Source organism: Gekko japonicus, unplaced genomic scaffold (genome assembly GCF_001447785.1).
Source record: "Gekko japonicus isolate JY-2015 unplaced genomic scaffold, Gekko_japonicus_V1.1 scaffold826, whole genome shotgun sequence".
NCBI lineage: Eukaryota > Metazoa > Chordata > Lepidosauria > Squamata > Gekkonidae > Gekko > Gekko japonicus.
In genome coordinates, this window is record NW_015177033.1 from 499,956 (window position 1) to 517,658 (window position 17,703).

General features: G+C 41.5%; 1 protein-coding gene across 1 annotated transcript in view; it reads left to right on the forward strand.

Moving 5' to 3' along the window:
- The window catches only part of RIMS1 (regulating synaptic membrane exocytosis 1), a 517,496-nt gene that overhangs the window by 390,597 nt on the left and 109,196 nt on the right, over positions 1 to 17,703 (forward strand). Inside the window, exons 26-27 of the mRNA XM_015427952.1 lie at positions 1,302 to 1,484; positions 3,434 to 3,546. Coding sequence (XP_015283438.1) covers positions 1,302 to 1,484; positions 3,434 to 3,546 — 296 coding nt within the window. The remainder of the gene's footprint in view (positions 1 to 1,301; positions 1,485 to 3,433; positions 3,547 to 17,703) is intronic.

The following is a 17,703-nucleotide window of genomic DNA, read 5'->3' on the forward strand; positions in this document are numbered from 1 at the left end:
CAAAACCCAGACTTATAAAAACACACATACACTCGACAATGCTGCAAAAGAGACTACTTGGTTTGGCAACTATTTCAACTGAACATGCTGAAGCATCAGCGCTTGACCTGAAGGAATTGGTGACAAAATTTGCTAAAGAAAAGGCACGCAAAATGAGATTCTGATGTGCCTGAAATGGAAACATTAAAGAGACTTAAATTTCAACATTTGTGTTTTTTCTGTTTGAGAGAGAAAATCAGAGATTGTATTACTTGTTCTCACAATTAAAAAAAGAAAGAAATTAGCAATTTCAAATTTTGTGCTTTTCATTCTTCCTAAAATGAATTTATGTTTGAAAATTGGTGGGCGCACCGGGGGGGGGGCCTAGAAGGTAGCCTCGCCTAGTGGGCAAAAAGACCTTGCACCGGCCCTGGTCTCATGGAAATGGTCAGTTGAAGCTTTTCATGACATGAGGCTATAACATCACATGATAACTGCCTGCAGATCAAACTGATTTGACTAAATGGACAGCTGGAGGGACCCGTTTATAAGCTGTCAAAAGTAAGAGTAAGAGGAGGGACCCAAAGTTTGATCTCACTAATGTTAAGTCCAGAGCCATGGGAAGCAAACCAAGAGAGTTTTCAGTGTTTTGCAAAAGTATGTCTTCTGCTACTGAACTGGAGTATTTTTCTTCTTCTGACAATACCTTAACAATATGATTTTTGAGATGTACAAAGGGTGTAATACATATTTTAACTGTATGGAAATCTGTAATTAGAAGAAGAAGAAGAAGAAGAGATTGGATTTATACCCTGCCCTTCACTTGGAGTCTCAGAGAGGCTTACAGACTCCTTTCCCTTCCCCTCCCCACAACAGACACCCTGTGAGGTGGGTGGGGCTGAGAGAACTCTGACACAAACGGCTCTTTTTCAAGGACAGCTATGCCAGAGCTTGTGACTGACCCAAGATCACATCAGCAGGTGCAAGTGGAGGAGTGGGGAATCAAACCTGGTTCTCCCAGATTAGAGTCTGCACACTTAACCACTACACCAAACTTAGCTACTTGCAGTTCTGTCTTGTCATTGTATTAACTTTGTAAGTATAAGCATATTTCTATATAGTCTGTGATGAAGCTTCTGTGAGATCATTTACTAATAGGATTATGAAGATAATATTGCTGAATATGAAAATTATTACCTTTGGATACAGTTATATAGATCAAAGACAATGGTGTGTGTCTGTGAGTGTATATGTATGGGCAACGAGTTTTTATACAGTTATTGACTGAACCAATTTTTTTGTTTTTGGCCCTAATGTTTTAGGGTTCTACTGCCATGTGTTTCTAGAAGGGGACTTCCTACCCCGAGAATCAATGATCAGCCAGTCATTAGGGGAAAACATCACACTCGCCCAAGGTCGAGTGAGCGTTCTAGTATCAGACCATTATGTTCTGTACATCACCTAGTTCCTGGAGGGTCGGCGCCACCTTCTCCACTTCTGACAAGGTTGCTATTAAGTGTACAGCACAGCATTTTGTTTTCTGCCTCCCAGATGTTAATGTAGTGGTGTACTTTCCAGAGTACATGCAGTGCATTCATTCATTCTGGCAGTCCAGTACAATCTGTCCCCCCCCCTCCCCATAATACCTACACTTTTCTAATATCCTCAATTACTACTACCTGGATTGTTAAAATCATATGAAGGAACTTATCACAGTAGTAAAAATCTGCCCATGTTTTGTCTTCCCATTGTTTTGTTGTGTTTATGCATTCGTATGAAAGCTTTCAGAATATTTCATTTTAAAAATGTATGCTCTATGCAGCACAAAAGTTTGCTTATATAACAAAGGGTGTATTCTCACGTCATGCATTTTCTTCGCACTAAACACAGAAAAATAAATCCCTAAAAATTCTGGATTTTTTATTGTGTGGATCTCATATTAAGGAAGATCAGTGAATGATACACTAGGAGTGACTCCTAGGAACATTCCCCACTGGCACCTTACAAGAAGCAAGTGGTAGTTTTCATTAAGATATACCCTGCTTCTGTGATGTGTTTCTAGTTCACATCAGTCAGGACACATTAGATGCAACCTGTTATTCTTCACAGCACTGGGAAAACAAGATCCACTTAATTCCCCATTTCCATGATGTCAAAAGAAAACCTAAAAGGAGAGTAAGGGGTATTATACACAGAGAAGAAAAAGACCATCCTACAATCCTGTTCACAGGATTTCACTGCTAGTGATATGTGAACATGCCCTACCTCTAGACTTAGAAGTCACTTCTCCTATTATAATAATAGCTCTCCCTTGTCCTCTTTAGTTCTAAAAAATTGCTATACATGGGTACTAATCTGAAAATGTATGTTAGCCTCCTACTGAAAGACTTCAAACTCTGAGGAATTTCACATTACCCTTTTTAACCCGTTTTAAAGCCGTTTTTGATCCGTCATGGAGTAAACCGTTATAGGGCTGCTGTTTCACACATGACTTTCCCCTTCCGGTAAAGAGCTGGATCTGAAGTGGTTTGCCATTTCAGACTGCACCGCTTTTCCCCTGCCGTTTTTTGCCCGTGTGGGCGATCTCTGGCTTTTTTTTAATGTTCGCTTTATAGCACTATAGCGCTATGGCACTATGGTGCTATAACACAACACTCTGGGCATTCCAATGGGGTTGATATAATGCTGTTGTGTTATAGTGTTATAGCACTATAGTGCTATAAAGCAAATGTTCCACACACACACAAAAAGCCGGAGATCGCCTGCACCGGCGAAAAACGGCGGGGAAAAGCACATCGGAACTGGGAGAGGAAACTGAAGACTACTTGGAAGTGGTTGACAGGTAAAACGCTTCAGCCCCGTTTCCTAAATGGGACAGAAGCGTTTGTGTGTGAAATTACAAATATATTCTGGTAGGGAACCAGTTCTAAAACGGTTCTGTCTGAAATGAAAGACCAGAAACCATTTGGGAACCGTTCCTCTTCCAGATTATATCATATGTCTGAAATTCCTCTCTGTTTCTAGAACTTTGTAAGTACTGCTAGTGAGAAAACAATGTACACCTGTAGTCTTGGGTATTCAGTTTTCCACTGAAATGCACTAAGAAAAAGCATTAACACCAGTATTATGTGGATATATAGTAGAGATGGCTTGTTTTTTATATTATGCTTGATTGTATCAAACCACTGTTAACCATAGTTTTTTGAAAATCAAAGGCATTCAAAAGAATTATTCCAAATTTAGACTGGTGTTGATTATTTTACTTACTACTAATCAATGATTAATTGAGTGGCTTTTCCCCCCACAGCCTAGTGGCTTATTGAAAGAAACTACTCAAAAATGGCTTCTAAGTTGTACACACTTAAAGCATGACAAAATTAAGCCCTTTTGGACAAGATATTAAGAGTACATGGCCATATTACATCATTCTATTTAATCTTAATTCTGCCTGCAGAATGCATCAGCCAGGAAGTCCTGTGCAGTCCTCTTCAGCAGACACACCCTTCAGCAGTCGTAGGGGAAGGCAGCTTCCACAAGTCCCTGTCAGGAGTGGAAGTACAGAGCAAGGTATCAAATCACAACCTTATAGTTCAAAATCTTGGGTTTGTTTTTCTTCCTTTTCTTCCTCTCCAAAAAAAGTCTCTGTCTCATTTAACAGACTGTTTAGTCTTTCAGTTTTTACTGTCAAAGCAGCCTGGTTATATAGAAGTGGATGGCAAACTATAGTGGTGTGCAATTGATTACTGTATAGTTTTTTATTATCATCATTTCACATTTTTGGCAATGTATTCACCTTTAAAAATGGTTGTGATGTTTCCTTATGATCACATTTATTCAGGATTCCATGAAAAGGGCAGTTTACACATGTTTCAGCAAACCCATTTTGTTTATTCACACTCCACTTAATTCTGTTGTGTTAGCTGGAAATAACTAATTGTAACTTGCTGATAGAAATGTGAACAGTGCTAATCATATCCCTTTCTGAGCATGTCAAAGGTCAAGTGCAAATGGGTTGGCAGTAGAGGAAATTATTGTCCTAAACAAGGGAAGATAATCAATTGACTGTTGTAAGTCTGAGCAAATCCATGAGCTGGACTTTTCAGAGAAAATGTGAGACAGGCAGTAGAAACTGGTACTTAATCAAACAAATACTAATATTCTTATCTCTTCATTGTATTTACAGCAGCTAAATTACTGGATTGTCAGGGGGAACATTATGTACCTGTTTTTCTAAAGTGAAAAAAATCCACAGCTATCTAGGTTTATTTTAACATTCATCACAGCTTGTTTGAATCATTTATATTTTAATCGTATGACATAATTCAGAATTGAAAATTAATGTTTACTTGTTTAAATGCTGGTTTACCTGTTGAAATGCTGATTCTTTGCCAATATATACATATCATAGATTTGAGTTTTGGGAATGATTGTATTGTCTGGTTTAATGAATTCAAAGATTAGTCACTAGGGGGTTACTGACTATATTGAAACATGGTTCTCTCTTGATATGTTTATTTTCAGCTGGGTATTTTCCATTTGATGCATGTGCTTTTGATGTATTCTATATTTGCTCCTCATTTATATTACCATGAGTTAAAGTCTCATTAACTGAATAAATTTTTGGAGATTAAGTTATTTCTGCAGAATGCCAATAATGTGCAGACTAAGCATTAAAAATAGGTACCTTTATGTGGATTCTTATACAGTTTCTTTGGTGACCTAGAAAGAAAAATATGGATATTTTTCTTAGGCATAGAGAATCTTTCATAGTATTTCTTATATTTGGGGCAATAGTTTATAATAATATTTCAATTCAAATTATGCTAACAAGATATTTTAAATCTGTGATCAGCCCATTTCAAACTGCAAGGCAAAAAGTTAGATTGGTTGTAGTTATGTAGCAACACAAACAAGAAAACTGTAAAGCAATTAAAATGTTCTTACAAGCATAGATATTAAATACACTTAAAATCCTTTTGCTACAGATTTTGTGTAATGAATGTAGATGAAAGTTTCCAGATTGATTTCTTTAAGTATTTATCTGCTTTTGATGAAATTATGTTCCATTTCCTCTTGGGCTATCTTTACAACTGGTGGTAATTCAGGTTAGGTTCACACATCCGTCTTATGCATTTCCTAGTCATTCTGTATGTCCACTAGGTAAATATACTGAAATAGTCATTTGTTAAACTATGAAAGTATTGCTGTTAAAGCTGTTATACTGAATGACTGGACATTGTTTTGATATGTTTGGCCAAATTTGTTGTCAATAGTTCTTGACAATCCATACTATTCTAATAGGAATATAGAACTGGCAGCTATTAAATTCTCCTGTGTGGTTTTATTATTATTATTATTATTATGGTGGGTAGCCGTGTTGGTCTAAAGCGGCAGAACAAAAGTGTGTGTCCAGTGGCACCTTTAAAACCACGGGAGGGTATACCTAAAAGGTGCCAATGGACTCAAACTTTGTTCTTTCTTTTTTGGACTTCATGTAAGGATGGGGCTCCGGCAGCCTCTGCAGGTTAGAACAGTCAGAATGCTTCTAAGAGTTGTAGGAACTTGTGGCAGATGTGCTGCCTCTTCGCGCAGTTCTTTCTTAGAGGGGGGGACTTCAGTTAGCTGGTAGATGTGACTTGATAAGCAATGATAATATTCCTTCACAGCTGAGCCTTGGGTTTCCATTTACCAAAGTATTTACATTTATCTCAGTGGAACTATACAGAATTGCTCAGATAGTTAACGCTTGTTCTCCCTGGGCAAAGAATAGTTTCCCCAGGATCTTTCATCCTGGGGGTGAAAGCTCAGCAAATATTTGAACCACTTCACCATATTGAATATATGCCTGTGGTTCCAGCAAAAAAACTACGGTATGTTTTTAGTTTAAGGGCTAATTCATGTTGAAGTCAGTGGGAGGATTTCACTGAATGTATTGGACCTTAACTTCAAAACTACTTCCATTCCTAATGCAGTCACACACACTAAATAATCCACTGGGTTTTTATGGTGTGAACTGGCAAAATCCAGTTGGAAAGTGGACTGAAAGTGGATTATTTAGTGTGTGTGACCACAGCTGTGGTTCATTCAGCTATATATCTATAGGTGATGGCGGAACAAAATGTCAAACTTCTTTTGTTACAATGGTTACAATTGTAGCTTTTTATTTATTTACTATCCATTACTTATATATCCAACAAAGAACATAATCATTTAGATACCTGCAAATTAATTTTGTGGGATACAATGCTTTTATTGTATAAAACTCAAGGAACTGATTCTATAATACAGGAATGTCTGAAATGTAATTTTTCTGGCCCTGTGCAGATGAATACAAAAATAGTCCATAATAATTGTTGCAAGTAAGAGCCAAAAACTTACTACTATAAGCTAAGGGAAGTAACACTAGTAACAAAGCCAAAGTTTGAGTCCAGTGGCACCTTTAATACCAACAAAGTTTTATTCAAGGTATAAGCTTTCATGTGCATGCATACTTCTTCAGATACAATGAAATGGAAATTACCAGCCTATACATATAGGTAGACGGTGAGCAGTAAATTATCATACAGGATAATGAAGATGTCTAACAGATTCAAGGACCAAACAGGAATAACAAGCTTAGTTTATATGGTTACCATTTGTTTGGGTTTGATTGGGGGGGGCATAGTGAAGGAAAGAAATATGTCTGAATTGGAGATTGATGGGCAGATGTATCCTTAATTGTGGAATGCTAAGAGTAATAAACTGAGACCCTGCCATTATGCTCCATCCATCTCCTTTCAAGCATGGAGGCAACCTTACAGCATCTTCTTTGAAGTGGGGCAATTGGCTGTGTAGTTATCTCCCGTGCCCCCAGACCAGAGAAATACATTCCAATCTACCATTCCAAATTACATTACATTCTACTATTCATTATGTTACATTAGAATCTACTATTCTAATCCATTATTCCAAATAAGAAATAAAATAAAATAAAGAGGATGTATGGCCTCTGTGGGATTGGTGAGAACACAGATGTAAAGGCTGAATGAGATTAGCATATATTGTGAGATTGCACTGACTGTTATTGCTAAGGAAGAGGGGTAAGGATAGTGAACTCATGAACATATGGGGATTGTTCCCCTAGCATAAGATGTGTGTTGCACCAGTTCAGGTCTCTCTTACAAGTAGAATGCTCCTTGCATTGGAAGAAGGTGAAAAAGAAATGCTGGATGCACCATTTTGGGTTTAAATACTGCTAATTTCAGTAGTATTGGCTGGTGTTAGGATTCGAAACTACTGATGTATTGAGGAGGGACGTACTGCTGTCCTTCAAACTCCCGATTTCCACTTTAATGATAATATAGGATCATATTGGATAGATCTTCAAATATGTTTTTAAAACTGTATTTATAAACCTCATGTGTGGTACAGTTTAGGGCCATTATACTGACATAATTTGGAATAGTACTGTTTTTTAAAAAAAACAAGTCAAACAGCTTGCTTTTGTCAGTAAAAAAAGTAATACAAGCAAAAGTAATTTAGAGAACATGACTCTGTGTTTTCTGTTTGGGAATTTAATAAATCTTTTTGTTGAAGGCATGTGGCCAGCCAATGAAGAATGTTTGAGCTAGCATTGTATTTGTTTGAGGACATTGCTGCTTCCTATGTAGTTGCCTAGGTCATTTTATGCAAATATAAGAATGTTACGGTATTTAGACTACTCCCAGGAAAATGAACAGTTTAACTCCAAATTTTACTTCTTTATTACATGTGGATACATGCAGAAAAGACACTGCATTATTTCTTCTGCTGTACCTTATACCTGAATAAGCAGTAAGTGTGAAACAGAAATGCTTGAGAGTCTGTAAGGGTCTTACATTGGAATGTGTTGTGCACCTTGGAACTAAACTTTCGCTTGTAACTATGCACGGAATGTAACCCCTGAGTTTCTTGAAAATTGTAAGTCAGTGCGAGTGGCTATGTTGATGGTAACCTATGATGTACAATGTTTCCATTTTCCTTTGGTGTCCCATTCTTTGATAAAAGAAAGACTTAACCCAAACTATCTAAGGTCAGCACACAGATGTCTCATTTATATTAATGGAGGGAACCCACAACAAGTGCTTGATTGATTTCCTCACACAAACATCAGTTATCTTATGTACAACATGAACTGAAAAATTGCTATGAAAAATAGTAATGGAATTTGTAGAGATGTTAATATAGCAGACCTAAGCTGCTGAACATATTTATACTTGAAAAACCAGTTGAGCCTGGGAACCTGCTTCAGTGTCTGGAAAAGGAGGTATGCAGTATTTGATTCTGCAGTTTTTGAATTTACAGTTTTTGACACTGATTGATTTGATTTAAACAGAGTATTCTACAGTTTCACAGAGCAACTAGATTTATTAGAATGGATTCACATAGCATTTTTATTATAAATGCCTCTTGAAATCTTTCCTGAAATCTTTTCGTAAAAACTATGCTAGTTTTTATTAGGGAGTGCTATATGAGAGACATCTGGATAAAACAAAAACAGTGTATTTTGAGAAGTGGATGTGACTTTTCAAAAGAAAAGAAGGTATTTAGTAAGATTATTTTTATAAAGCAAAATATTTTAATTGCCATTTTTGGGGGGGAACAATTATCAAAATTAAATGAAAATGATCACTGTGAATTCTGTAGTGTCCTCATTTTACATTTGCTTAATATGTAAACACAAATGCTTCACCGTTTTTGAGTATGACTTTGAGCTTACATGAATTTGGTTTATTGATGCAAGACTGAACTGGCAAGTGCTTTCTGGAATGGTGGTGTATGTTAAAATACTAGTATAATTAAGGTCAGTATGAAAGTGCGCTAATTTGGAATGGGTAAAAAAGATGCTTCAATATATATTTTAGGCTTCTAGGACTCTTTATTTTCATTTTATTGTGAAATTCTTAAATGATGACAGTTGAGATGGAAACTTGATGGATGAGTGAGCATTTTCACACATGAGTAACCCCTTTCATTCTAATGGAACTGCTTTCTTTCTTAACTACTTGTCATGGCAGTTAGGGACAAAGCTTTAGAATGACCTTCTTTTTCATTTTCAACATTAAACTCTAATAAAAATTGCAACTACAATCCAACATGGAGTTAAGTGCATTAAAAACCATTGGTTTCAATGGTGTTGAATGCCCTTAAATGTTTATTGGATTGTGATCTCAGATTTGATAGTTTTTCATGGTTTTGTCATCCAAGTTTCCCCACATTGATTTTTGCATGTTGTGACAGAACCTATAGTGTTTCTCATTCTCATGTATAACACCTTTTTTTGTCTAACTTTAAATTTGCTGATATCTTTCTTTTGTTCCCATCATTCCGTGCATTTTATTCATTGAAGAACAAGAGAATTATAGCACATCATCGAAAGGTAAATATTCATGCCAATTTTACTAACACTCGTCATGTTATTTTTACCTTTATTCTGCACTAATTTCATGTCAACCCATTTGGTTACATTCAATCAAGAATGTAAAACCATAGAAGAGGTTATTTTTCAGCTACCTAAACATCATGCTATGTGTCTTTTGTTGGAAACTGGTTTTAATATAAAATTGATTAATGAAATACTAACCTCATGTCAGACTTCTGGACAAAGTTACTCTCAACAACACTCTCTGGCAGTGATTTGTTTATTGAGAAATAAAGATGTTCCAGGCCAGATCAGTACTGTGTCAGAACTGAGGGTCTGGCAGGAGAATCCAAAGATATAGACAATTCAAATGAGGCCCCCCTTCAGTTACATCCAATCATACACCCCAATCATCCCGCCTAGCTTTTGCATGTTCTACATCCCCCCACCTGTGAATATATGGTTTCTTTATCTATAACAGCGAAGCAGGCACAGTTAGGCTTCAAGGTCATCCCTGACAAGGGAGGTCTCTTAGGAAGAGTTACATCACCACTACAACAGAGCTGTTCACACACTCGCTCACTCACACCCCTCCCTCAGGAATTTCCCTTCCTCTACAGACCTCATAACTCCCCAAATATTGCAAAATAGAGTCTGAGTTTGACACCCTTCCGGCTTGAGGGGGTGCCACTTATGGAAAGTGTGCACTAGTTTTGAAGCTTTCACATGCTTTTCTTCCACCCATTCATTATGACTCGGGTCAAAGTCTTTCCATTTAATGAGATACTATAGTTGGCCCCGTTTGATTTTAGAATCTAAAATGTCCTCCACTTCCTGATGGGACTCTCCATCAATGATCAGGGGAGGAGGAGCTGCAGGATGAGGTTTCCACGTCGATGGTCCAGGATCCTTCTTCAGTAAACTAAACTGGAAAACAGGCTGAATGTGATGTAAGTTCTTTGGCAACTCAACCTCAACAGTCACTTTATTAATAAGGTGCACCACTTTAAATGGTCCCACATATTTACACCCCAGTGCAGTCCTTTGAGGTTTTTGGTGGAAATATACACCGAGTTGCCTGGCTTTATCTCCCACCCAGGACCCCTCCCTTTGTCAGTGCAATGTTTGTAATCCTCTTTTGCTTTGGTTAGTGATTGCTGGAGGGTTGACCACCCTTGAGTCACTTTGGCCCACTATGTCTGCACGTCATCAGGGTTCGGTTCTTCCGACTTTAGAGTGGGGAGGGGTCCCCCTCATATCCATATACTGCTTTGAAGGGAGACATGCCTATGGAGCTGTGCACAGAAATATTATAACTGTACTCTGCAAAAAGGAGCAGGTCTACCCAGTAGTTTTGCTGATGATTTATAAAACACCTCAGGAATTGTTCTAACACTTGGTTTGTCCATTCTGTTTGGCTGGCTGTCTCTGGGTGGTAGGCACTACTTAGTCCTTGCTCCACCCCAAGTATTTTTAACAATTCCTTCCAGAACCCAGCCACAAACTGTGAGCCCTGGTCTGAAATTATCTTGTGAGGCAAGGCATGAAGCCTGATGGTATGTTGCATGAACATCTGAGCTAACTTCTGAGCGGTTGGCAGTTGCTTGCAGGGAATAAAATGTGTTTGTTTGGAAAACAGGTCAACCACCACCCAGATTACAGTCTTTCCATGGCTCAGGGGCAAATCCGTGATCCATAGAAATTATGGTCCAGGACTGGTCTGGGGTTTCGAGCGGCTGCAGCAGTCCCAGGGTTTTCCTCGCCTGCCTCTTGCCCATCAAGCACATTTGGCAGGAGGCTGTGTATTGGGAGATGTCTCCTCTCATACGGAGCCACCAGAATTACCTTTGGATAAGATTCAAAGTCTTTAAATAACCATAATGCCCAGCCAATTTATTATCATGACCCATTGAAAGAATTTCCCCCCTCAAAGCTTTCAGAAGAAACAGTTTATTTTGCCGGTACCAGCAATCATCCTCTTTTTGCGTTAGGGTCCCCTCCTTCTCAACCTCCACTTTACCAGTGTCCATTAGGGTGGACTTGAATTTTTCTGCCCAGGGCTCTGCTCCCAGTAGAGGCCCCCCTTCACTTGGCTGCGAGTCCAAACTTCAAAAGGAATCTGGGCCCCCTCTAACCAATGTTGCCATGTTGTTAGAGCCAGCTTGATGGCGGCCGCCTCTTTATCCCACACTGGCCTGTTCTGTTCAGTAGATGAGAACATTTTAGACACATAGGCCAAGGGGTGCAGGTTCCCATCCTCCCGCTTCTGCAGGATTGCCCCCCATGGCCACATCCGAGACGTCTACCTGTACCACAAATTGCTTAGTCTCATCAGGATGGTGCAGGATGGGTTCCGAGGTAAATAAAGTATTTAGGCAATCAAATGCTTGTTGACATTCGGGGGACCACGGCAGTTTGCTGCTCAGTTTTTGACACTCGGGAACCTTCCCTTTGTTTTGAGAAGATTGGTGAGGGAGAGGTAGCTCATCTGCCTCCCCTTCCTCAAAGACCCCGGCCAGGTTCCGGTACTCTGCTGGGATGAGAGTCAGTTCTTCCCGTGCCAGGCAAATGTGCTCTGCCATGGGGTGAGGTTCTTCCCCGCATTCAGAGTTTCATTAAGGTGCCGGTACTCCATTGAATGTACGGGTCATGGGCTTGAAGCCAGGGACTTCCAAGGACCATCGGGAACTTTGCAGAAGGGTTCACTACAAAAGAATGCAGTTCCCTGTGAGAGGCCACCCTCACTGGCAGGTGGACTGTGCGGTACCGGCAAGCCTCTCCTCTCATGGAGGTTCCATCCATTTGGGAAAACACTAGGGGTTTCTCTAACCTGTGTACCCTGGCCCCCAAGCCCATGACTATTGCTGGGCTAATCAAGTCCCAACTACACCCTGAGTCAATCAGAGCTCTCACTCTAATATGAGTCCCCCCCCCCAGGGTTAATCACTGTAACATTCAATTAAAAGAGGGGGGAAGTAGGTCTCACCGAATCTTGTGCCAGAGACTTTCGGAACTGCTGGCTGGTGCCTTTCACAGCAGGTCCCGGCATTTTCAGGCCTGCTAAGGCAGCTCTCCCTTGCTGGATGAGGAGCCTTCGAGCGCCTCTCTCATCTCCGTTTGCAGGGCTTTGGGTGTCTTAGGGCAGTGGCTTGGCAGCTTGGGTTTCTTATCCTTGCTCTCTTCTTTCTTCACCCCAGTGGGGCTCTTCTCCTTAGGGCAGTTTGCGGCTAAGTGGCCCAGTGCTCTGCAGTGCAGGCATAAGTCCAATTGTATCTGCTGCTCTCGATCGCCTTCAGCCCCCGGGATTCAGGCTCGCTGCACCTCCCCCCCTGAGCCCCTTTGCTGGAGTCTTCAGATGCACCTGTTCTTGGCTTTGCATGCCACCTGGCTCCAGCCGCTTAGCGTCAGGGGGTTGTCTTCAGCTAGAGCTTTATCCAGGATGTTGGGGTTGAGGCTGGCGTGATAGAACTTGAGCACTTCTTCAGGCCATCCCAGTAGTTCTGTGGCATATGTTCAAACTCATCAGAGAACTCATGGACCAAGCAGGACCCTGCTGCAGACCCCAGAGTCGGGTTCTTGCCCTCTCCAGCTCCAACAGGTCTTTGTACTGCTGGTATAGGGCTTGTATGAATGCATTGACATTCTGGAGCTCCAGGGCCCCCATGTTGTACAGCCCTACGAACCAGTCCACTGTGCAGTCTTGCAGCCAAGACCCCATGTAGTCCACGTGATGCTTGTCAGATGTGAAAGTGTGCCCCCACTCCCTCAGGAACTTCCGCACCTGAATGGCGAAGAACTGCAACTTCTCAGGCGTGCCGTTGAAGGTCGCCTTCAGTGCATCCCTCAGCCACTCCAGTCCTGGCACTGGGGCTAGTGTGGGCACCAGTGCAGGAGGAGGGGGAGGCACTTGACCAGGAACCTGCCCTGGTGGAGCTTCTTCCACTTCTTCAGGTTCCTCTTCGTCCTCCTCTTGCTGCATGAGCTCTTGGATGAAACCTGGGAGGTTCTCAATGAGCAGTTGGATGTCTTTTTTGAGTTCTTCTATTTCTCCCCAGAGTTCAGCCCAGACCTGATTGACATTCACCTCTTCTCCTAGTGCCCCAGTCACTCACACACATTCTTGGTCATCATGGAACACCCTGGAGGTCCGCCTCCACTCTAATTCCGACTGGCTCTTCAACCCCCGATATCCCAGAGGCCACAACTGGGTCGGTTCCTCCCACCGTCCTTGGCTTGGGTGGGGGTCTTTCAGCCTGGCACCCTTCTCTCAGGGCACTGTGCCTTTCTTAGGCTTGATGGCACCCATTCCATCTCCTTTCTGCTTATCAGACTTGGGGGGGCAGGATCACAGTTTGGTCACCTGTTCCCATCCCTGTTTCTTTGCCTTCATCTGCCATCACTTTCGTGTTGTGATGGTCGAAGAGAGGGAGTTCTGACACTATGTTAGACCCCTGGACAAAGTTACTCTCAACAACACTCTCTGGCAGTGATTTGTTTATTGAGAAATAAAGATGTTCCAGGCCAGATCAGTACTGTGTCAGAACTGAGGGTCTGGCAGGAGAATCCAAAGATATAGACAGTTCAAATGAGCCCCCCCTTCAGTTACATCCAATCATACACTCCAATCATCCCACCTATCTTTCGTGTGCTCTACATCCCCCTACCTGTTTCTTTACCTATTACAGTGAAGCAGGCACAGTTAGGCTTCAAGGTCATCCCTGACAAGGGAGGTATCTTAGGAAGAGTTACATCACCACTACAACAGAGCTGTTCACACACTCGCCCACTCACTTACACTTCTCCCTCAGGAATTTCCTTCCCTCTGGAGGCCCCCCCCAAAAAAAACCCATGGCAAACTAGAGTCCATGTTTGACACCTCAGATTAGTTACAGGCTTGGTTGTCATCTCATGATCCATCCTGCGATAGTATAATATTTTAGATCATGAGAATGTGGCATTCAGGGTGAATACATAGCAATCCAGGTTAAATATATAGCAATAAGGTCCTTACCTTTGTGGATCCTCTAAAAATGCCCTAAAGCAGGGGACTCAACTGTGGATACCATCTTAAAATTCTTAAATTTGCTAGCAGATAAGAGAGGTGGTACCAGATTATTACAAATCAAAGGGGAACATGGGGTGGGGAGGTATTAGGCTTAGTTTGTAATGACTTGGGGAAGTTTGTGTCCATAATCTCCCATTTTGAAATTCCTCTCTATTCTTAGTCATTGCCTGTGTGTGTGTGTGTGTGTGTGTGTGTGTGTGAGAGAGAGAGAGAGAGAGAGAGAGAGAGAGAGAGAGAGAGAGAGAGAATATTCTGGCACATCCTGCCTTCTGTCACTCACTGTTGGATCACTCCACATATAGCATAATATGTAGAAAAGATCTGTGTCCACCTTGCTATATGACCTCTTTTCTTGTATGAGTAAACATATGAACATAAATAAGTGATTATTTGTCTGGTTTCCCTTAGAGGAGAGCAAAAGATAAATACTGCAATAGGATGAGCACTTTTTGAAAAACCTCACTACTAGATTTTACGGGGAGGTATATTATTAGACTTTTTTAAAGTTTGAATGAATAACTCTTCAAAAAACAAAAAGAAAGAATATTATTGGGTTTATAATTTCAATTTGTATACCTCTCTTCCCTGAATTCACAGAGCTCAGGGTGGTTGATAACAAAAAATATACAATATAAAATCCAAGACTAAATAGTTAAAAGTTAAAAATAACATCAGATGGTATCAGAATAAATATAGTATTTGTGTCTTGTGTAGAGCTTCAAATCCTCTCCCAAATAATCTACACACTTTTTTGTAGCTTGTATAACCTAAATCTATTTCTGTGCAATTGCCCTTATTCTATAATTTTCTGTACCAGGAAAGATAAATTGTTGTCCATTGTCTCCTCTGTCAAAACCTCTTAAAGAAAAATTGTAATCTTAGAAAGAACATAACTTGTTCCTTTAACCTTTTCTCATATGACTTAGGTCTAAATCTCTTCTCATTTTCACTGCTTTAAAAAAACAAAACCCTGCTGGTTTGTACATCTGCATCTTCATTTCAAATACTTCATTATGTTTTGGCAAATAAAGCCTCAGTGCTTATAGGAGCTACAACACTAACCTGCCATATTACAAGCCACAAGTGAGAAGAGTAGGGGGGTTGCAGTTTTTAGTACTTCCCCTTGGGGGGGGGGGACCTTCACTGCACTTAAGAAAATAGTATGTTGAGAAAAGTTTGGGCCACTGCCATCTTCCTAACATACAGAGATACTCTCATACTGTTTTTTGCCACAGGGAGAAGAATTCAACCAGCAGTACAGGACAATTCCACCATTTTATCATAGTTTATAAAGGGCTGCCAGCCTCCAGGTGGGACCTGGGGATCCCCTGGAATTACAGCTCATCTCCAGACTACAGAGATCAGTTCCCCTGGAAAAAATGACTGATTTGGAGGGTGGACTCTGTGGCATTGTACCCCACTGAGGTCCCTTTCCTCCCCAGGTTCCATCCCCAAATCTCAAAGAGTTTCCTACCCTGTATCTGACAATCCTACCCTCCCCATCCTCTACCAGTGGCCAGGTGGGACCCGGCAATCCAACCATCTGCAGGAGGAATCCTAATTTGTGATTGTGCGCTTATAGTCATATCAAGTTGAATCACTTCTAGAAGTGACTGATAAGTGTTTTGCTGGGGCATATTTGTGCTGTTTATTATTTGTTTATTGAGTTCATAGGCAATTTTTGACCAAGATGGTTACCAAAGTAGTTAATAGAATTTTTTAAATTATTGTTGAAGTTGGGGATACAGCTGGAAAAAATACCTTTAAAATGAATGTTACTTGGGGCTTAATTAAATGTTAGACGATAGCAGCAGAAGGGATTGTACCCAAAGCTGGCTTTTGTGACCTCTCTCAGCCCACTGAAACAGTTTTCTTTCCCCAGAGGGGATGTTCATATTGTGGCAGTATTTTCCCCCCCTGCACAGACAAATACTGACTGGGTGGTGGGGGGGGGGGTAAGGATGGAAATGACTGAAAATGGCATGAAAAGAAAATGTTAACATCACCCCTTCCCCACCACCATGATTGCAATCACTAATTCTTGCTGTCAGATCAGCAGTTTTGAAGTAACGGTTCTGTAATGTACCTAATGATTGCTGATAGTGTTATTGAAAAGGATATAAAGAAGTGAGTCTCAGTACTAGGTTGTCTCGGTGGGTGGGCCAAGGAAGGCAGGGGGGGCTAGCTTGGGGGGCAGCCGGCTCCCATCACTGAAGGGAAGGCAAATTGCCTTCCCTTCAATGAAGGGAGCGTGCCACCTCTGCAGCGTGTTTCCGGGGGGGATTTAAACTTTAAACCTCTCTGGAGTCACGCTGCAGAGGTGGCATGCTCCCTTCATTGAAAGGAAGGCAATTTGTCTTCCCTTCAGTGATGTGAAACCCCCCCTTCAAGGGAGGGGGATTATAATGTATAAGTACAAGGACATTTCCAGTTACCTCAGGACCTGTGCTGGGGGTGTGATGGATACTGGAAATCAATGTACATCATTGGGAACAAATAGGTAGGACTGAGGATGAGCCAACAAGGAGGTTTTCACTGGCATCTTAGACAGTATGTATGTGGTTCCCCTGTGTATGTGGTGGCAGGAGACTGAAAGTAGAGACAGTAGCAGTAAGCTGGTGACTAGGACAGGCAGTATGAGGCTATGTACACTACTGGCATTAGGGATAATAAACACAAAATGCTCCAGTATCTATCTATCTAATAGCGAAAGGTGCCCCCTGCGTGCAGATATCTAAATCCGCGCATTGGGGGCACCTGGGGGGGAGGGAGATTTTTGTGCACACTTGGGGCAGTCCCCAGGTGTGCACAAAAATCTGAAAACTGTAAAAAAATATTGGGGGAATATTTAAATCCCCCAAAAATCACTACTACTTGCTCTAGGCATGCGCAGGGAACTCACTGAGGCGCGAGAACAGCGCGAGGGAAGCCCCCACAGCACTAACCCTCCCGGCTGCTCCTCCAACTTCCCTGCACAGAGAACAGACTCACCCTTGGAAACTGTGGCGGGTTGTGCGAGGAAGCTCCGGGGACTTCGCCTCAGCACTGCTCCCCCCACTCCGTTTCTTCTGTCTGTTTTACCAGCCTCATTTGTTTGGAATTAGTGGCAAGGATGCCGAGTGAAGCTGTCAGCCCGGCTGCCCTTCGCCCGTTCCATCTTTCCCCTGGTGAGGGGTCGCCAGCTCGCTCTGGTCTCCTCCCACCCACTCGGCCTGCTCGGGTCCACTGTCGCTGCCTCGCGCAGCGGGTCAAGGTCTCAACGCCACCCGCTCCGTGGCCC